The following is a 21771-nucleotide window of genomic DNA, read 5'->3' as shown; positions in this document are numbered from 1 at the left end:
TGAGCAGGCACAACCTGAATAAATTCTTACATATATATCACACCCACAAATAAGGAGCAAATGCAGACCTTTATCTAGTCTTTGAGATCAGAGACTGAAGAGTAATGTCATATATTAGAGAGTTGAAACTTAATTTTCCTCAGATGAGTTAAGATCCATTATTCAGCCAAGCATGTTCACCTAATCATCTAAAAACTACAAACAATTCCCCTTCATACTACCAAGGATTGAATCGACAAATAAATTAAATATAATTTCCCAGTATTTAATTTGGACTGTCTTTTCAAATTTTATGGGTCCCTTTTATTTACCTGAATCTTTATTATCTTCTTTCTAATAAATGTTTTAAATAAATGTTCCAATTAATATACATATATAAATATACTTTGAAAACTTCATAATAGACCAGATGCAATAATTGCTTTGATATAAATTAAGGGCCCAATTATTTATTTTTTCAGACCACCAAAGAACAATCTATAAGTAAGTCTCAAGAGTAGAGATATTATCAATTCCCAGTATCCAGATCAATATTTGAAAACAGTACATTCTCATTAAACATTGCACGAAAGAATAGTAAGGCAATTATATCTTTGATTGAATGTGCAAAAACAGTGTTATTTTCCTTTTGGTAGGATCTATCCTATGGAACCATGCATTTATAAGCCAAACAATCAGGAAAATGGGGATATGATTCTGGAGCAATTAAAAAAATTTAGAACCTTGAATTGATATGACAAGCAAACAGTGCACATATAGAAAGGCATATTTTAAAGATTGTTAAAATAAGTATTAAGAGACTCTATATTTTCATGAGTGTTAGGCATGTCTGCTAAGAAGTTTTGGTTTATGGTTCTATTTTCGAAGAAACCATAGGCAATGATAAATATAATTAGTTTGGGAAATGAATTATTCATAAATTATTATGTATTTCTGTAATATTTTCAGTAAGACAGGGTTCCCAGTTACTTTGCACCACGTGTGAAACAGCATTTACAGAACTTTTCCAAAAGTGACCTGATAAATATGCATCAACTGACCACATTGCTTGCCTGATTCTTGCCCCACTATAATATTGGATGTAGGTCAACTCTGATACCATTATCTACTTTTATAACCACGTTATTGATTTAACTTAAGATAAAGATAGCAAGCACAGATCATGAGTTAATCTCAGATAGAAGCTCCTTAACAACATTTTTTTTAATTGGGCAAAATTGTATTCAGCCTCTAAAGATGTTTGAATTTTAGAGAGAGGACAATGTAAAATATACTTTCCTATGGTGTTAGGCAGTTGTGACTATCACACATATGTCGAGTTTTAACTTTTTAAATTGAACATGGACTTATAAATAGCCTATATGAATAGGACTCATGCTATGTAAAAATCATTATAATAAACTAAATGTCTAATGAACAAAATGATAAGAACTTGCTTTGAATTATATTATATTCTTGAAAGCATTAAGTGATCGGCAATTTCATTTATTATTTGGAAAGCTAATTTCATATCTTTTACTAAGTTTGATTTTGTGGATGATCAACTCAATTCAGTATCACTTAATGTTAGCCTTTATAAGCATTTTAAGTAACTATGGGTTATTATAAAATCACTTTCAAATAATTTTCTTAAATGACTTTTGGAGAGTGAGCTTAGATTTGTTAGGCATTCAACAATATTTTTTCTTTTTTAAAGAAAATGTCCATGCAAGAGTTAGATAATAAAATACTAGAGGCAGAAATGAGTTTTATGTATTTATATGTATTGCTCAAAGGTAACTTGAAAACAATGTGTCCATTTATTTAATCACAATAACTGGCAGAATTTCATGGCTTTGTAATCTTTTTATTAATAAGGGATAATGCTACTTAGTTATTCAGGGCAACATAAAAAATAAGAAAAGTTTATAAAAGCAATCTGTAAACATATAAATGAAACTAACAAAATACTTTAGAGAAAATACTACTGATACGTACAGAGTAACAAGTAGGTACTTTATCTAATTACCATCTCCATAAACTTAAATATACCAACTTTTGAGTTGGAACATTTAGATTTAAATATATATATTTGCTTCATAATATTGAACAAATAATTTAATCGTTCTAGGGCTCAATTTGGTCATAAATTAACTAAAAGATTCTGACCAAGAGATACATCGGCTGTTTTCCAGATATAACTTATTGTAAAAAAAATTACATAAGGGATGTCACCATTGGTCCCGTTCCCACCTTCTTTTTGAACTAAATTCTCTAGACTGCTTGCTCCTACTTTCCAGAAACTGCAAGTTCTGATCCTCTTCCTTCATTCTTCAAGATGTGGGGCGCACTGTGTGGTCTTTTTGCTTTCTGGGACACTTTTTTTCCTCCTTTCTTTCTGGAGAATTCCTGCTTATCTTCAACGCTTAGCTGAAATGTTAGCAGCTCCTCTGTAGACTTGTGTTCAATCGCCAGAATTGAGTTTGTTCTCTCATTTGTGTTCCTAGCACTTTGTATATAAGTGTATTAAAGTACTGATCACACTATAAACATTTGTTTCAGCCTCACTAGAGAGAATGTGCTTCCTTAGTCAGAGTCTGTTTCTCTCCAGGTTGACATGATGCCTCGCATGTCCTAAGTACTCAAGATGTTGTCTGAGCATTACATAAACGGGACATAAGACACTTAAGAAATACTCCTAGCATTTTGGAACTTTCCCTTCATTTTGTTTTTGTCTGCACTATTAATGGGGAAAATTGAAAAAAAATTAAAGATGATCCAGAGAAAAAATACAGTAAAAAAAAGTTTCAATATAAGAAAGGAAAACTAAATCTCAAGAAGAGCTATTTAATATTTGGGGAAATAGATAAAGAAGTTATAAAAATGTAGTTATTATAGGTCTTATGACAATATATGAAATAATCCCAGTGTCTTTTAAATTTTGTGTTGCTGTACTGAAAACATATGCCCAATTTTTCGTTTAGTGACTTTTTCTTCTCTTAGTGTTCCAATGAAAGCACCAAGGTAAGAATTATAATAAATTCAGAGATTCAAATACTTGAAAATAGCATATTCATAAGCAAGCCTGGGTGCACTGCTCTAAGATGCATCTTTCTAATAAGCATAGATGTACATATATGTAATAAATAAATGTTATCCTAATATTTAAATTCCCTAAATATGAACCATTGTAACACACTTATTCAGAAGAGGTCAGATTATTTTCCTTAGATTTCATGTGATAATTTTGTAACATGCTATGCTGAAACCCAGGGTTATTCTATTTTCTATCATTCTTTCTGTGTCCAGCTTTGTGCCAGCACCAATAATTGATAGAAGGGTTTCCACCGTGACACAGAAACCTCAAAGACAGATTTCAGAGTTTTGAACCAAAGGAACATAAGGACTCTAACTTTTGTTCATTTAAATTTCACTATCATACCTATCAGATGAGAAAACAGAAATGATTCATAATTAATATAATTCTTAAGTCAGATAATTATCCCAGTGAACTCACCAATTAAATATGTTATGAATAGAGAAAGCAAATTTGGAAAAGTTGACTCAGAGAATGGCATAGGTCCACATACCCGTGTCTAGTCATGTTCCTAGGACATGTTAGCAGGACATGACTTAAAAATAAAACATCCAATTGTATTGGAAGCCTATTAGGGAAATCGACACTTGAAACAACATAATGTTGAACCATTTTATAAAATGCTAATCATTCCAGAACACGTATTTGGATTTATATTATTAAGTACTTTTTGTTTTAGAGAATTTAAGAATAACAGATATAGCCAAATCTGAAGTATAGAATCATCTATTCCTTTCATTTCCTATCTGAAAAATATATAAACTAGAAAATAATGCATATAACATTTCCAAAGGACTTGGATAGGTGGAATAATTCTGTAAATTATTTTGGATTTTGACTCGGTTTTCATACTTTTGCAAAACTGAATTAACAAATGCCAATAAAATATGTAAGCCCAGCTTTCCAATGGCTATGCTAATCCTATTTTCAGTTTGAAGCTCTAATATAAATATCAGCTTGTGAGCTGTAACGTACTTACCGCCCCAGCGCTCATCACACACTGTAAAGAGAGTGGTTTTATTGGCTAAGCCAGGGAGCATGGTGCTGCACTCCATGACAATGGCCTGAGGAATCATTATGATGCAGGAGACGATCCAGATGATGACAATGCTGTTCCGGGCCCGCTTGGCTGTGCTCTTAAACATCAAAGGGTGACAGATGGCATACCATCGATCCAAGGCGATACAGCTCAGTGTGAGGACAGACACAGATACTGACACGGTCTGGAGACAAAAAAGAACAGAGTACAAGAGAAGCAGCAGGTGTTAAAAGAATCACTCTTAATATACTTGCCGTATTGGAAAGGTAGTCACAACAAATAAGAAAGTTCAAAATTGCCAAACAACAAGTAAACAAACAGAAAACCACAATTTACTCAAGTACTTTCTATTTAAAAAAAACTCTGTCAAAAGGAAATTAAAATATTAGAAATGTATTAGAAAAATTAATATTTCCTGTTAAGCATGAAAAGGGTGCTATGAAAACTTTGCAATTTTTTTATGCTAAATGTTTTAATTTATAATGTGGAATTCTTTGAAAAATTACTGTATTATTTTGTCTTGCAACTTTTCCATTGATAGGGGAAATCATATCCTCAAATGGGAAAAAAAAACCAATACACATATGTTTAGTCTAAACTGGAAAATGTGACTGACAGAGAACAATGTGACATGTCTTTCAAATTAACATGTAGGAATTTGATTGAAATTATTTAGCACTTTTGAATTATGGATACCTCATTTCATATTTTCAGATAACAAGGGCTGTTTGTACACTCATTCATTTTCAACATTTTACACCCAAAGAAAGGCATGAGTCATGTTAGATGAGATTCTGTATGTGCATCTCCTTACCATAGTTTGCTCTCTGCTAGCATAAGCAACTTGCCTCTAAACACCAGATGGGTTTACCCAGTCCAGATTTTTGTATAATTAACAATACCACAAATGATTCTTCAACTATGAACTTTAAGGAAATAATAAAGAAACATGTTATTCATGCCTACACCCACATTATCAGTTTACGTAATTATTTTTAATGTTTTCTCCTAAACTGGAGGAAGCATTGATTCTGAAATCACTCTCTAAATCCCCTTCCCCTTTAAAAGAAGACTCCTTCTCATTTGTCTTACTTTTTGTTGCAGATTCCTATTTTCTTAGCACTTACCATGTGGTAAATTACTTTAATTTTCTTATTTATTATCTGTTTTCTCTACTGGAACAAAGCGCTATGGCAGGAGGGACAGCTTCTGTTTTTTTTTTTTTTTTTTTTTTCTTTTTCACACTACGTCCCCAGTACCTGGCACAGCATTTGATGTGCATTATGTACTTAATAAATATGTTTTGAATTAATTAATAGTTGCAAGACTCAACCTAATGTAATAGATGTGGTCCAGTCATTTTCATCTTTTTTCCATCCTGGTTATATTGATCCCATAATATGTGGTAAAAGCAGGCATTTCTGCTTCTTACATCAGGATCTTCCTTGTTGATGCATTTATTGATATATAGCTACAAATGAGTGAAAGGGAACTAAGAGCCAGACAGCACAGGAGCAAGGGCTCTGGGCTGAGTGTTGAGATGACCTGTCTATTCTCACTGTCCCACCACTAGATGTGGTCCAGTCATTTTCATCTTTTTTCCATCCTGGTTATATTGATCCCATAATATGTAGTAAAAGCAGGCATTTCTGCTTCTTACATCAGGATCTTTCTTGTTGATGCATTTATTGATATATAGCTACAAATGAGTGAAAGGCAACTAAGGGCCAGACAGCACAGGAGCAAGGGCTCTGGGCTGAGTGTTGAGATGACCTGTCTATTCTCACTGTCCCACCACCTAGCTGCACAATGTTTGGTCACTCACTTTACAGCTTCGGGACTTTGTGTGTGTGTGTGTGTGTGTTTCTGTTAAATGAAAGAAAAGATCAACAGGATAAGATTCTTACAAACCTTGATTCTTTTGATTCTCTCTGGGTGAGGCAGTAGTGCAGTTTGGGTCAATTCTGCAACCAGGTTTCCTGGGCATGAATCTCATCTCACTTACTTACCAATTGTGTGATCTCGGGTAAGTTACTTAACCTCTGTCTTCCTCTATGTTCTTATCTGTAAAATGTGGATGATAATAGTACCCAAGCATGGAACTGTAAGGACAGTTAGTTGAGATGTAAAAAGCCTAGCCCTGAGCAGGCACATATGTGCTTTGGTTGCTATTACTTATGATTATGGTAATAATAATTACTTTACTATTAGTTTTCTCTTTCATTCTCGAGTTCCGGATTTTAGAGTTATAGGTCTTAATTGGAACAGACCACTATTCAAAGAAGAATAGTCATAGAAATTATAGGTAAGAACTTAAGTTTTATTAAATTCTTGGAGACTGATTTCATTTTAGGTGAAGGACTGGACTCTATGAGAGTGAGCTTAGGTTGCCTGATGACTCCTGATAATTCCTTCCTGCTACCTTAAAGTGCCTTCAATTCTTTCTCAAACCAGTCTCACCCCTCTCCCTTCACCAACCTCTATTTCTTCCCTGCAAATAAGCCAAGCATGCAGGGTTCTCAATACCCTGGGTAACCTGAGAATAGAACTATGGCAATCTAGATCTGCACAGTTGACTATTCATAGCTGCTGGGCCAGGGCTATATTTATCTTTTCTAAAAGTTAGAAATGGAAAGTGTTCATCAAGGCTTAGTGATTTATTATTCATGAATTATAGTTAACTTGGATGAATGGGACAGAAGTAGCATTGTTCAAACTGGAGTTTGATTTCTAGTATTTCCCACTAGTATTGAATAGTAATAATCGATTCACACCAGTTCACTTGAGAGACTGACATCCAGTGCCAGCAGTGGTCCAGGGTGCAGTGCCTTCTCTGTTGCATGCTGAAGTGAGAAAACGTGCTGGTGTGATTAATCTACAGTGGAATCCATTGAATGGAACCTTGGTAATCAGTGATTTAATATTCACTCTTTCAACCACTATATTTGCTGGTGTATAGGACACATTACTGTGTAATTATCATACAATTCACAAGATTTTCTTGGGGAGATATTAAATTCCATCTTATCATAAGTGATTATAAATGAGAGTTTTGTTACTGCTTTTAACTTCTAGAAGTGCACCTTTTATTTAGATTCTGATATTAGCTCAAGTGAGTCTGATAGTAAGTCATTTCAGAAATGAATCTGGTGTGAATTATGAATGTTGTGTATGAAGGGGAGTGAGATGATGGGAACTTTCTTCTGCCTTCAGGTACCTGGACTTTTACCTATACTATAGGTATTCTATGCACAGGGTAATGTTTTGGGGTTTCCTTTGGTTGAGAAGAACCCTGTGTTATGCTAGCATATAGATATGCCACAAGGATCTCAAAGATCCTTTGGATGGCAGGCACTATTAGACTGGGAGGTGGTAAAGTATGCCTGAGTGAGCGAGGGAGCCTGTCTGGGTAGTTTTGGCTTTGGTTCTTTTCTTGGCCTTTCCCATGCAGGGCCTCTTCTGCAGTTGACAAAAATTCGCTCTGAAAAAGTAGCCAACTGCTCTTGTCAGTGTTGGAAGAGAAGTGAAATACACGATAATTATTCAGGCAAATAGCTTAATAAATGTTAACGGTTTTGGAATTACAGAATTATTAAAGATACAAAAGGGTCATTTTAATTATTCAGTTAAGCTTTATTACATTTGTGAGATTTTAAAAGATTTTTGAGCATTTGCCAAGCATTACAGTATATCACTCATAAATCTAAATGTTGTATTGTACTTAGAAGAAAAAGAACACATAAATCATGTCAAATTAGTGAATGCCCAAAGAATCTTAAATTAAGCCAAATAACCTTAAAACATGGCTGGGCATTATTTAGTATGTTTTAAAATCTTCAGTAGAATATAAATATTGTATCAGGAATAAAAGCCATCCGATTTAGAATATCAGAACTAAGGCAAAACAAATAAAAAATCTACTGAAATTTAAATAATAGGCTAATTGTCCATTAGAACTTTTCATTGCATTAGGGAAAATTCTTTGGAAAAAGGACAGTAAATGTTGAGTACGTGGAGATACTAGTTTTACCAGTGCACCAACATCTTCGTGCATTTGTACCTTTCCCTCAAGATGTAATGTTGAATGAGGTAATGAATGAATCTAGTCTTTTCCATCTTGTGTTTACTCAGTAGTTTTCTCCTGGCCTATGGAGAAGAGGATCAAATGAGGAGTCAGCTAGACTGGATGTTGTTTATAGAGAAGCAGACAGAATCTCTCAGGAGGTGAGGATATTTCATCAGCTGCAGGACTTGTTAATAAGTTGTGCTGTGGGAAAGAGTACTGTCAGTGACTTTGAGAGAAACCCATGCCCTGGATCACTCACTGGCTGCATGCTGCTTCCAGTCTGTTCTTGAGAGTTCATAGGAGAATCTGGAATACCTACTCTACAGGAAGGTACGACTGTGCATTAGATCAGAGCTGCACCTGCCACAGGGTGATGCACCCCTCCCTCATCAGCCCTCTCCTCACAGGGGAATCTTCTGGTTCACAGAGAGAGCATGAAATGCTCTCAGCCAATTGAAAATTCTGGGCAATCAGAGCCATAGTGAAATTTAAGAGGATCCCTAAATTTTCCTTCTGGATGGTTACTGGAATCAGGAGAAATAGAAAGTTTGCTGGAAGTACCACAGAGATAGTAAAATATTAAGATTCTCTGCTATTTATAATTTTTCCAGTGACTCTATGCAAACACCACCACAATCATCCATTTCTTACTAGGTTATGTTCTAGGAGGATATTTTTCTCTGCTGTTCCATGTACTATTTCTCTCAAAACATTTTGTTACAGTTCATATTTGTAATTCATTCATTGTTTTCAGCAGGCTGACCCCAACTAAGCTTATAGTTAAACATAATGTATGCATGAAGCTTATAACTTCTATGATATTTTCCATTTACTATTCTATTAATGATATTTGGCTTCTTTTTAAAGAGGTTATTGAAGAACTATTGAGCTAAAGATCCCTTTGTAACATTTAGACTCCAAAAGTCTCAACAATATAATTTCTAGTAATAGGCTATTTCTGGCTTCCCCAACTTTTTGTTATTGGAAGTCTATTTTCTGTTCCTTCAAATATCACGGTCACCATCTGGGAGACTGGATGGAGGAAGGACTGAGGAGTGTGGGGAGGCTATGGGAAGACAAGTAGTGGCCCAATTCCTAAAAGAGTCCATGTCTTTGAGTAGTGTGGCTATGGACACTATCTTGGGAATTTTATTTATTTTTTCAAGGATTTTAGAGCTATAAGAAAAATCAGAAAATTACTCTCTGAAAGTATTCGTTCTTAATTTCCTAGACAGAAATTAGAGATAGAAAAGCCGTTTTCACTATTGAGCAATAAAACATCTAATGATGGTGCTGATGCTGATAACCTATATTTATGGAGAACATACTATGGTTTTATAAGCTCATCATCTGTCACGGGGTAATTACTGTGCCAAGTGATTCTTTTAAATTATCTAAGTAAACTGTTACAACATCCACATGAGATAGATCTCATTAAAATTATTATGCTTTTTAAATAAGCGAATCTCAAAGAGTTTATGTATTTGGCTTGGTGGAATACAATTGATGAATAGCAGAATAGAGATTCCAAACCTGGTAGCTGGGTTTAGAACCTGCACCAAAATCTGTTTACTATACGGCTTTAATCATGTAGCTCTTCATTCCTTAGTATAAAATGAAACCACTTATGAAAACAGATACACTATTTAGATTGTGAGAAGCTCAATCATTAATTTGTTCAAGTTTGTTTTTTAACAATTAGGAAATTAAGGATCAAAGAAGTAAAATGTCTGTGCAGCATCTAATAATGATGTGGCTTTTTTTTGTTTTCCTTCATTTCTACTGAGAACTTAACTAATTTTCCCAGGAAAGTATCAAGCATTATTTTCCTTAAGTTTGCCAATTTTTTAAGGCAAGTATGTTCATATTTCTGTCTTAACAAAGTAGATAATTTACCAGAGGGTCATAACTATGATTAAAAATATTTTTTCAGTAGGTTTTGTGTTTGAACCAAGAAAAGAATTTAAAACAATTACCTGTAAATAAGGAATCACTTTGCAGAGGGACTGTCCAAAGAACCAGGTCTCAGTGATATCCACGACCAACGTGGCTGGAAGGCAGGTGATGGTCACGAGCACATCAGCTAGAGAAAGATTGACTATGAAGTAGTTGGTTACTGTCCTCATGTGGTGGTTCTTCCACACTGCCACGCAAACTGATTTGGAAAGAAAAAGGGAGAGTAACTAAACAAAGAAGATAGGTACCGATGGGAAAACTGTTGAGCTAATGAATACTTCTATAAAGTCCACAGGTACAGGCTGCAAAGGAAAGATCATTTAAGGCTGTGCTGTGTTTTCACAATCTTTCACAATCAATCTGTGTGAATGCTGAATACATGCTTAAAATCAGTTCATTTATCTTGTAAAACATTTCTCAAAGTATCATAAGTCTGTGTTTATTTTTACTTGATTTTGAATTGTAAGTCTCAGAAGTTAAAGAACAATGTTTCATTCATGTTTCTATTCCCTTAGTACTCAGTACGTGGCAGAACCTCAAGAAATCATTGCTGAGTTTAGATGAATTAGGAGCTAGCAGTTTTCAGTGAGTGTAGTGTTTGCCCATCCGTGACATTAACCATACCTGCTTCCAAACTCTGCATTTGGAACTTTTAACAAATCAATGGTCCTGTCTTTAGAAGACAAGACTCAACAATTATTCAGCTTCTACTATTGTCAAATACTGAGACAGATGGTGCGTGTACTTAACATTGTTTACTCTGGACAACTATCTGAATGAAAGACATCATTAGCCACATTCTACACTTGAGGTAACCGAGACATATGGAATTCATGGAACTTGTCTAAGGGCACATGGTTTGTAATGTATAAAACTACAGTCACAAGTGGGATTTATCTCCAAGTTAAAAGCTGACCTTTTGACTACACGTGTTGTCTTCTTTTATGAGAATGAGGGAACTATAACAAAGCACATATAAATTCTAGAAACTCAGTCCTCTCTCCTATTACCTTTGATAGCCTCTAAACATCACCCTCAAATCAAACATACTTTTCAATACCTTCACAGTGGGCCTCTCTCATTGCCTTAGAGTATACCCCCAGTTTAAAAGTCACACTATCTCACTCAGTTGCTCTTTACTGAAAGAACATCCAGTTCCTCTATTCTCTGTCCTCCCCATCTGGTGTACATAAAGGTTACATAATCCCTGGTTCTGGAACTGTATAGATGTACAAACTGCTACCTGCATCTACTGATGGGTTTGCTTTACTACTATCTCACTCAGTTGCTCTTTACTGAAAGAACATCCAGTTCCTCTATTCTCTGTCCTCCCTATCTGGTGTACGTAAAGGTTACATAATCCCTGGTTCTGGAACTGTATAGATGTACAAACTGCTACCTGCATCTACTGATGGGTTTGCTTTACTGAGATAACTGAATTGGTCTGGGGTATCACTAGCCTGTCAGAGCTGTCATCTATTCACCCAAATGATTCAGTGACTAATACCTTACATAGAGAATAAATAAAAGCGCATTTTGTTTAATTTAAGTCACTGAATGAGGATTTATTTTTTGACAATTATGTACCATTTATTAAAAGTTTCATATGTTGGTAAATGTTCTATTGGGCTGCTGAAGCTAAAATTGGCCTTCAGCTACCAACAGATGTCAATTTAACAAAATACTTACATTTCTGAGGATTTAATTTCGAGAACTTCACATCGTCTTTTAACTCTAGCACACTGATAACTAATACCCCCAAACTCACGTGAGCCTTAATTAGGGTAAACTATAGTCTTTGATATTTAGAAATGATTCTGTTGAATGATTTATTTCCCCCAAACACTTGAAACACACACCTTTTCTCTCTCATATACACACACATCTGGCCCCCATCCTAGCAGGTGATAAACACATTATTACAGTTTGTTATGAGAAAACCGGAAAAAATATATTTCTGCTACTTAGTCATTGAATGGCCCAAATGGTGCAAACTTGGATCTAGAAAAAAACACAGAACTTTAAAAAGCAAAAATCTTGAACAAATGCAATTAGTTCTAGTTTGACTTTAGTTCTTGATATTTTGTAGTTGAGGAATGGCATTGAAGGAAGATAGTGTTAATGTATATACCTAATCAATATTAAATCAAGTATATGTTCATCAAACACTTCTTAGTGCATACTATGTGCCACGCCCTGTTATAAGCACTTCAGATTATTAAGTAGTTCAATCACAACAACACTGTAAAGTGAATACTATTATCCTAATATCAATATATAATTATATAATATTATCTAAGGATATAGAGATTAAAGAGCCTACCTAAGAAAAAATAAATAGTAAGTACTAGATCTTGGATTTGACTCTTATCCACCATGCTATGCCATCCTGTGTACTCTTGATTGAAGCAGAAAATAAAAAGGAAGCTACCAACCTCTATTTGACAGGGTTTTAACACAGGATCATACAACTTTTGAATTGGAAATTATTCAGTATAACTTGCCATCTGAAGCATGAATAATCACCACTGCATGCAATATTGCTGACTCCTTTTGCATGAACATTTATAATAGAGAGTCACAACTTGTTGAAGCTCTGGGGTTTGTTTTGTGGTGGCTTTAACTACAAGCAAATTCCTGTTCATGTTGAATTGAAATCTGCTTCTCTTTCATTACTGCATACTAGTTCTTAATTCTTTCTTGGAATCCACGGAATAAACTTTACCTATTTTTTTTTGTACCTATAATAGTTTCCTAGGCCTGTTGTAACAAAGTACCATAAGCTGGGTGTCTTAAAACAATATAGAATTTATTGTCTCACAGTTTTGGAATCTAGAAGTCTAAAATCAAGGTGTCAGCAGGGATGTATTTCCTCCAAAATCTGTAGGATAATCCTTCTTCGTCTCTTCCTAGCTTCTTACATTTTGGGGGCAATTTTTAATGTTCCTTGCCTTTCTACATAACTTCAGTCTATGCCATTGACCTCACATTGCATTTGCCTCTGTCTCTATCTTCTCCTAGCCGTATTCTTTTAAGGACATCAGACATACTGGATTGGAGGTCCACCTTACTACAGCATTTCATGTTAACAAATTTATCTGCAATGACCCCATTTCCAAATAAGGCAATATTCTGAGGTAATGGGGGTTAGGACTTCATCATACCTTTTCGGAGGGACACAATTCAATTGGTAATAGTACTCATTCAAATATTTAAAGCCCCCAGCACTGCTTCTCCAGGCTAAGATCTCCAGAATGCTCATGTGCAAAAGCAGGGTTTTGCATCCCACATCACCCTGGTCCCTTTATTCTGAACATGCTTCAGATGTTCACTAATGGTTCTAAATAGGCCATCTGTAGCTGTACACAGGTGTGGTCTTCCCAGAGCAGCAAAGAGCGGGATGATTGTTTTGGTTACTGTCTCTCTATTAAGACAGCACGATTTTGTAGGCTTTCTTAACAGCCAAGTCACAAATTTTGGATCACATATGTATCCAATTACTAGAAAATGGTTCCCTAGTGTAGATGTTAGATTAAATCTTTACCTCTGAATTTTAGAGAGAGAGAAAGAAAGGAAATCTATAATGAACATTATTGGGATAATTGGAGATATTTAAATTTGGACTTATGTTAGATAATATTCCTGTGCCATTTAGAAATATCTTGTGTGGTGTTCACATTAAGTCCATTCAAATATTTAAAGACTGTGGCTGTTTCCAAGGCTTCACTTCTCTGGGATAAGCAATACCAGACCCTTCATACAGAGCATCAGGGTTTTGCCTGTCATCATCCTGGTCTCTTTATTGTGAACACATTCCAGATTATCAGTACCAGCCTGTGAGTTAGTTATGCCGAACTGCAGACACATCTCCTGGTGCACATCTCCTGTGTTAAATGAACTCCGTTTGTTCATTAACTTTCATTAACCCATTCAAAGTCTTAAAGGTACAAAGTGAAGGCCACCTTTTTTTCACAGCACAGCAAATTTATACAAGTTAAATGCATCAACTTTTTCTATAAACACATCCTGGACTTTATATTTCTCTGAAGTGTAATAACCTTCCTTTATCTCCCCAGTGACCTATGCTTGAAATCTCCAAAATATCTCCTACCTTTATCATATTCTTTCTATTTCTATTGCAAATACCCAATGTCAGATTGTTGTAACCAATAGCTAGAGTATCGCAGTTACCGCCTAATAGTTTCCTTTGCACTGTGCCTGTCTTTAACCCTACATATTTTATCTATTAATGCCAGTTACTCTAGTTATATTAACTCTTTAATTTCAACAGGAGCTCTCTTTTCTTCTGGACTAAGTGCAAAATGCTCAGATGGCTATTCAACCATTGGGTTCTCATTGAAATTTCCTCCTCTAACTTGCAATGCTCCCTATAAAATATGCAGAGCACCAGGATAAGTTTTATATCTTACAGTGTATCAAACATTACATGCCAAGGCCACTGATCATAGCATCCCTCTGTCTGGAAATGCCCGTAATCCATTTCAACCCCCTTTCCACCTAATTAAATCCTACCCCAAACTATCCAAAACCAACCAATCAACCAAACAAACAAAGTTTGTGCTTCACAAAGTATTTCCTAATTAGTCTAACTCAACATGGCCTAGAAAATACTTTGCAATAACTACTTATGGAATTGATTTGCTCAAAAACTTATACTATGCTGCTGCCATTGGTATGATACATTTTCCCATGAGCAAATTCTTCAAAAGAAGAAAAAAACCCCAATGACTGAATGGGGCATTTATTTTCTTCATTCATTCTGAGCAAAATCTGAGAGCTGACAGAGAACTTAGCTACTTATCAATATTCTTTTGAACATAAGTAAGCTGTGGTTTTCAAATCTCCATATCCTACCCTCTGATGAGGTTTGGTAAGTCCCAAGACCTGAACTTGGCTCTACATTTGAAATCAGTTCTGTGAATGACTATGATACTCCAATATTAAAGTACACTTGTAGTTAGTCTGCACTTAAAAGTCCGCCTTTATAAATCAGGAAAAAGTAAAGAATAGTTGAGCACATGGGTGTGAAAGAAGATGACAGAAGGCAAGAATGCAGATTCAGTGAAGCCCCAGCTCTAACACCGATTTTACTGAAATATAGACTTCTGAAATGCTGAGATGCCAAGAAGATAAAAACCCCTTTCTTTCTAGATTTTTCTCCCCATAATTTGGCTTACCATCTCTTTCTTTGTAAGAATCTGATGGTATATAGCTCCTGCCCTTTCTCTGTGAGACAAACAGATGGAAAGTAGCTCAAGCTGCATGAGAACATCTGCAGCCCATGATGCAAAGAGTGATTTTTAAAATAATATGCAGATATAGTCTTTAGAAATGACCTGAGCTATTTGCCTGTTATTGTATGTGCCAAAGATTGAACTGAATTCCAAATGGAAAAACAAAATATTATTTTTAAAAAGGCCTTTATCATTATTATCGGCACTTATAGTAAACTGACTTTTGTTTTAATATCTATCAGACCACATATGGAAAAAGTCACTTTCTTAAACCAATACTTGTACTAAGAAAAATTTAAACTAAGCTGATATACTGTTAATCTGTTGGTGATAAGACTTGATTAAAAACAAGTAAATTACATAGCTGAGATTGCTTCTCTTATTAAACATATACTTGGGCTTTCAAATGTCAACGAATAACTGACTGTAAAACTTATGATATTGGGATGTGACTGTATGTGGTATATAATTAATGTATTACTGAGCATCTTGAAAAGATACATATTAAATATATTAATTTTAAGGATTTGCAAATCTATTCAATTTTGTAGCATTAAAACATGGCACAGACATTATGCTAAATAAAATAAGCCAGAGAGAAAAGGACAACGATTGCGTGGTTCCACTTATATGAGGTACCCAGAGCAGTCAAAATCAGAGACAAAAAGTAGAATGGTTTTTGCCAAGGGCTAGAGGAAGAGGGAAGGAGGTGTTATTTTTAAATGGCATAGAGTTTCAGTCTTGGAAAACAAAAAAATTCTGTAGATGGATGGTGGTGATGTTTGCACAACAATGTGAATATACTTCAATGTCACTGAACTGTACCCTTAGAAACAGTTAAGATAGTAAATTTACATTACATATATTTTACCACAATTAAAAAAATTACTTCCCATGATAAGAGAGGCTATAAAATGAAAATTAAAATTTGGAACCAATAATAATTTTCTTCAAGCATCTTAAACACAGAGTGGAAGTGCCCAGGGACAATCAAGACAGTAACCATGTGATTTTTATAAACACACTTTGAATTATTTATTTGTGAAATGAAGGTACCGTTTGCAATAAGTTGTGATATTGCAGTTTAGATAATAGTTTAATAAAAACATTTTGCAATTTCTTGGTTGTTTAACTTTACATATATATGTATATAGATGGGTAAGATAATTTCTCAATTGTTATTTGTTATACACACTCATATATATAGTATAATAAATATTACAGGAAACAACTTATTCAAAAAATACTGTAGTTCCACCCTTTGCCACAAAGTGTCAGTGGAAACCTTTCAAACTGTTTACCTTGTCACTTCAGGAATGAGGTTTAAACGTTAAATTAATTGTAATATTCTTTATAATGCAAAAATGAATATATTTGTTTCAAGTCAAATTTTTTAGACAGGAAAAAATGCTTAAGAAATGATAAAATGGCCAACACCTTCTAAATTAAATAGAAAGAAATGAGTAAGCCAAGGGGAAATAAAGCAATTTTTGTAAATGAAAAACAGAAGGAAAAAAAAAAAGACAACTGAATACATACTGAAGATAGCCTGTATTTAATTCCTGAAAAGTATCTATTTTGAAACAAGTCATGGAATGGAGTTGTACAGAATCATTACAGGGTTTAGATTTAAGAGGCTAGGAAAGGGACCATTAGTATAGTCCTAAAAGGATTTTTAAAAACCCCACACAATCCCGAGGCATTTTCCTTTTTCTCATCTTCACTTCACCCCACCACTATGGCATTGGCCTTCCTTCTTTCCATCATTAGTTTGAGCCCTTCTTTTTTTGGTTCAATATCCCTGTTTGAATCTACCACTCACCTCCACTCCTTGGCAAAGTTGTCTATAAACCTCTCTGTCTCAGAAGAATGTGCACATGTGCTGCTGCTTTTTCTACAAGGTTAACAGATGGGACACTGCCAAGGGTGCAACTGTGTTGTGAAATATGCCACCCAAAAGGTTATCTAATACTAACAGAAAGAAAACTTTTAAGAACAAGTTAACTATATATGCACAAACAGCAATATGCTTAAAATGTGTTTCAGTTTTTGCTTCCTCAAGAAAATATAAAAGTCTATAATTTGACAAATGCCTTCTCATTGGCACCTGCTCATTATGTTAAAGTGGTCAGGAATTCTTATGAAGACTAACGGTGTCACTGTGGTGTTGATACCAGTGAAGCAGTGTGGGGTACACTGAAGATAACACAGTAATTCCTCTGGGAAGGGATTTAGAAAGACAGTGTCTTCACACAAACAAATGTGCAGGGAGGAAGTGCATAAAGGGATGTTATGAAACTGAGACACAAAGGAGATAATAATCAACAGGGATCAAGTCTGAAAATAAATTCCTCGGAGAGTCAAAATACAGTGAAGAAAGTGGAAAAATAGTCTTGACTTATCAGCTATCTCTAGGAGCATGATTCCTCTCAGGAGGGGCTCAACCATGAATTGGCACCAAGCGTCTGTGCAGGAGCTGCCCGAGAACAGAACAGCACTGTCATTAATAGGTATTCACAGGCCTTGAAGACTGGCCAGAGGATTGAAGGATCCATGGTTTCAGCATCTGCAGTTCTATTAATAGCTATATCTAGGACAGATGCTCCTTGACTTACGATGGAGTCATGCTCTGGTAAACCCATCGTGAGTTGCATTTAATACACCTGAACTATGGAACAACATAGCGTAGCCTAGCCTACCTTAGACATGCGCAGAACACTTACATTAAAAGACAGTTGTGCAAAAATCATCTAACATGAAGCCTATTTTATAATGAAGTGTTGAATATCTCTTGTAATTTATTGAATACTGTACTGAGTGAAAAACAGAACGGTTGTGTGGGCACTTGAATTACGGTTTCTACTGCATGTGTATCACTGTCACAACCCATGGATTATGAAATGTGTACATACACACACATCACGCACCTTTGTATATATATAAAAGCATTATATATATAATATATATATAAATGTATATAACATATGTGTGTATATAATATTTAAATGTGTGTGTGTATCATATTAAAGCATTTGGACATTGTCCTGTAAACTACAGAAAAGAATTTTAAGCAAGAGAATGACAACATCCTGTTTCTATTGTTCAAAGATGACTTAGGGGAAATATGTGGAAATTACATGTGCCTTTAAACTGGAAGCAGGGCGACACCATTTCAAAATTCCAAGGAAGTATGATAGTGGAAAAAGAATGCGGAAAAAAGTGAATAAATTAAAAGATAATAATGAGGTTGAAATATGAGGCTTTGGTGAGGGATTAGATATGAGATATGAGGGTGATTACCAGGCATGTTGCTTGACAGCTGGGGAGAAGATCACGACACTGACTGAGGTGGGAAATGAAGGAGAATGAGGTGGCTTTGTTTGGAAGTGGGTACAGAAGGCGAGGAATTCGATTTTGTACATATGTTTGAATCACTCTGAGTGTCAATATCCAGTTGGCATTTGGATTTATGGTTCTGTATTTCAGGTCTATAGTTCATTTACAGGTAGACATTTGGGATTCATCAGAACAGAGATAGTGATTAAAGCCAATTGAGTGAATAAAATCAACCAGGGATAGAGTTAGAGTAAGAAGAGAAGGATCAAATCCATCTCTAGAAAACAGCAATTTCAACTACATATTCCAGTTGGGATACTGAAGCATACATTTGTTTCTGATAATGGCAGATGAGCATGCTGCAAGACAAATGTACCACGAGTAAGAAGAGAAGGATCAAATCCATCTCTAGAAAACAGCAATTTCAACTACATATTCCAGGTTGGGATACTGAAGCATACATTTGTTTCTGATAATGGCAGATGAGCATGCTGCAAGACAAATGTACCAACAAAAGCAGCCAGAAGTGTAGCACATCTCTTTAAGACATTGGAAAACTACCAAGGCAGCAAGAACTTGAAAGGGCCAATATTCTGGATAAAATACAAAAGATGTTGTGGCATTATCACCTCTTTTCTTCTTTTGGCAATTTGCAAGAACTAGCTAAGGACTGAATATGAGAAGTTGGACAGGAACTTGAGTAGTCTAACTGAAAAGAGGTTGATATTTGGAGTTCAAGGCTTATCAAGTAAGTAAATAAGTCTAGCTTTTAGCAATGACTCCAAGGTGTGAACTCTAATAGGAATGAACCTGAGGTAGACAAGCTCTCCTAAAAAAACTAAGCCCAGCTTTCAAATGCCTTCACTGACTAACTGGATAGTGATTTTCTGTCCCAACACTAATTGCTTGCCAAAACAAAAGCAAATTCTCTGTGAAAGAAAACAACATTTCCTAGAGCAATAAATAATTTCTGCAATATTTCGTACAAAATATCACTCATTCAGTAAAAAATCTACAGGCATATAAGAAGACAAAACCACATGACCAACAATCTATTAAAAAAAAGAAAAAATAACAAATCTTTCAGAAGTTTAAAAATAATTTGATTAATAAGTTTAAGAAATTTGATGTTATTATGGAAAACATCAGAAAATAATTAGGAAGAAAATCAAAGGGAATTGTAGAACTTAAAAATATGTTAACTGAAAGAAAACAAATGAATTTAAAAGATTAGATAGAATCATCTAATAGAAATACCCAAACTAATAGAAAATATTCAGGGCCGGCCCGGTGGCACACTGGATAGTACGCCGCTTGAGAAGCGCAGCGGCACTCCCGCCCGAGGGTTCGGATCCCACATAAGGGGGCAACACTGAGGGTTGCGATCCGTTGCCGGACACGGAAAAAGAGAAAGAAAAAAAAAATAGAAAATAGAAAATATTCAATCTAGAGAATAGCCAGAAAAATCGAAAATGCAGAAAAAGATATGAGTAACACATGGTGAAAATTCTAATGTAGAAGTACATTAATTGAATTCTCAGTATGTGTGTAAAGAAAGAGAATGAAACAGAAGCAGTATTTTAAAAGGTATTAGCCAGAAAGGGATATTACCTAAGAATTTTCCAAAACTAATCAAAGGTATGTCTTCACAGATTCAAGAAGTGCTACAAATCTCAACCAGTATAAATATAAGAGAAAACTACACCCAGTTGTATTATCATAAAACTGCTGAAAACCAGTACAAAAGGAAAAATCTTAAAGCGAGAAGAAAAAATGAATCACCTTCAAATCATAATGGAGTTGACAGCTAAATTTTCAAAAGAGAACATCTACAAATATATATTTTATTATTATTATTATTATTATTATTGTTGTTGTTGTTATTGTTATTTGCATCTAGCCAGTATGGGGATCTGAACCTAATGGGCAATCTTTCCCCCAAAATATCAGAAATAAGTAAACAATGCTTCCTATGGTCATTTTATTTAGTATTATTCCAGAACAAGAAAAATAAAGCAATAGAAAGAAATAAAAGGAATGAAGGTTGGAAAAATATTAAATAAAACATATCATTATCCACAGAGGACATACTTCTTTAAGTGTGGAAGAACCTCCACATAAACCATTAATAAAATGAATTTATCACTCTTGCTGAATAAAAGCAATACATAATATACAAACAGAAAATCAATATACAGAATATACTCATACAATATATATAATTAAAATCAATTTTGTTTCTATTAAACAACTCGGAAAAGTGCAATTTTGAAAGATTATACCATTGAAATAGCAACAAAAATATTCAATATATAGAAATAAATTAATGAGAGATGTATATAACCATAAAATATCATGAATATTGCAAAATAACTTAAATAAATAGAGGAATAAACCATAATCATGGAAAAGAAGAATGAGTACTATAAGGCTATCAGTTTTCTCTAAAATTTATATATAGATTCAGTGCATTCTCAACCCAAATTCCAGCTATTCTGGTGAAGCTTGATAAGCTGATTTTAAATTTATATGAAAATACAATGGGCCCAATTAGACAATATGATTTTGAAAAAGAACAAGTTTTAAAAAGTTATGCTATCAGCTATCAAATATTATTATAAAGCTTCAGTAAACAAAACAGTATAGTATTGGCAAGAGGATAAAAAAATAGGTTAAGGGAACAAAATGAAAAGTTGGGATCCACACATGCTCACGTAGAGACTCTCAATGCATTGACAAAAATGACAGGTATGGTATTATGAAAGGAGTATGTTTTCTATAAATGGTGCTAAGTAAATTAATATCTACATTGAAAATAATAAAATTTGAATTCTATATCACATCATACACAGATATTAATTCCAGGTCAATTACAGATCTAAAAATGAGAGGTAAGAAATAAAGCTCTCATTGTTATGATCTTGGAGTCGATAAGTACTTCTTGAACAGATTCTCTCAAAAATATTAAGCATAAGGGGCCGGCCCGGTGGCGCACTGGATAAGTGCGCCGCTTGGGAAGCGTGGCGGTGCTCCCGTCCGAGGG

The 21771-nt window shown here is 34.7% G+C and overlaps 1 protein-coding gene across 1 annotated transcript in view; it reads right to left on the bottom strand.

Annotated features, from left to right (window-relative positions):
- Positions 1 to 21771, bottom strand: part of HCRTR2 (hypocretin (orexin) receptor 2) — a 115070-nt gene that overhangs the window by 29515 nt on the left and 63784 nt on the right. The window contains exons 3-4 of the mRNA XM_008580943.1: positions 10158 to 10336; positions 4056 to 4299 (exon numbers count right to left, since the gene is read on the bottom strand). Of these exons, the coding sequence (XP_008579165.1) occupies positions 4056 to 4299; positions 10158 to 10336 (423 nt within the window). The remainder of the gene's footprint in view (positions 1 to 4055; positions 4300 to 10157; positions 10337 to 21771) is intronic.

This window comes from Galeopterus variegatus, unplaced genomic scaffold (genome assembly GCF_000696425.1).
Source record: "Galeopterus variegatus unplaced genomic scaffold, G_variegatus-3.0.2 Scaffold2215, whole genome shotgun sequence".
NCBI classification, from domain to species: Eukaryota; Metazoa; Chordata; class Mammalia; order Dermoptera; family Cynocephalidae; genus Galeopterus; species Galeopterus variegatus.
Note: the sequence above shows the minus strand (reverse complement) of the source record. Positions and strands in the feature narration are given on the sequence as shown.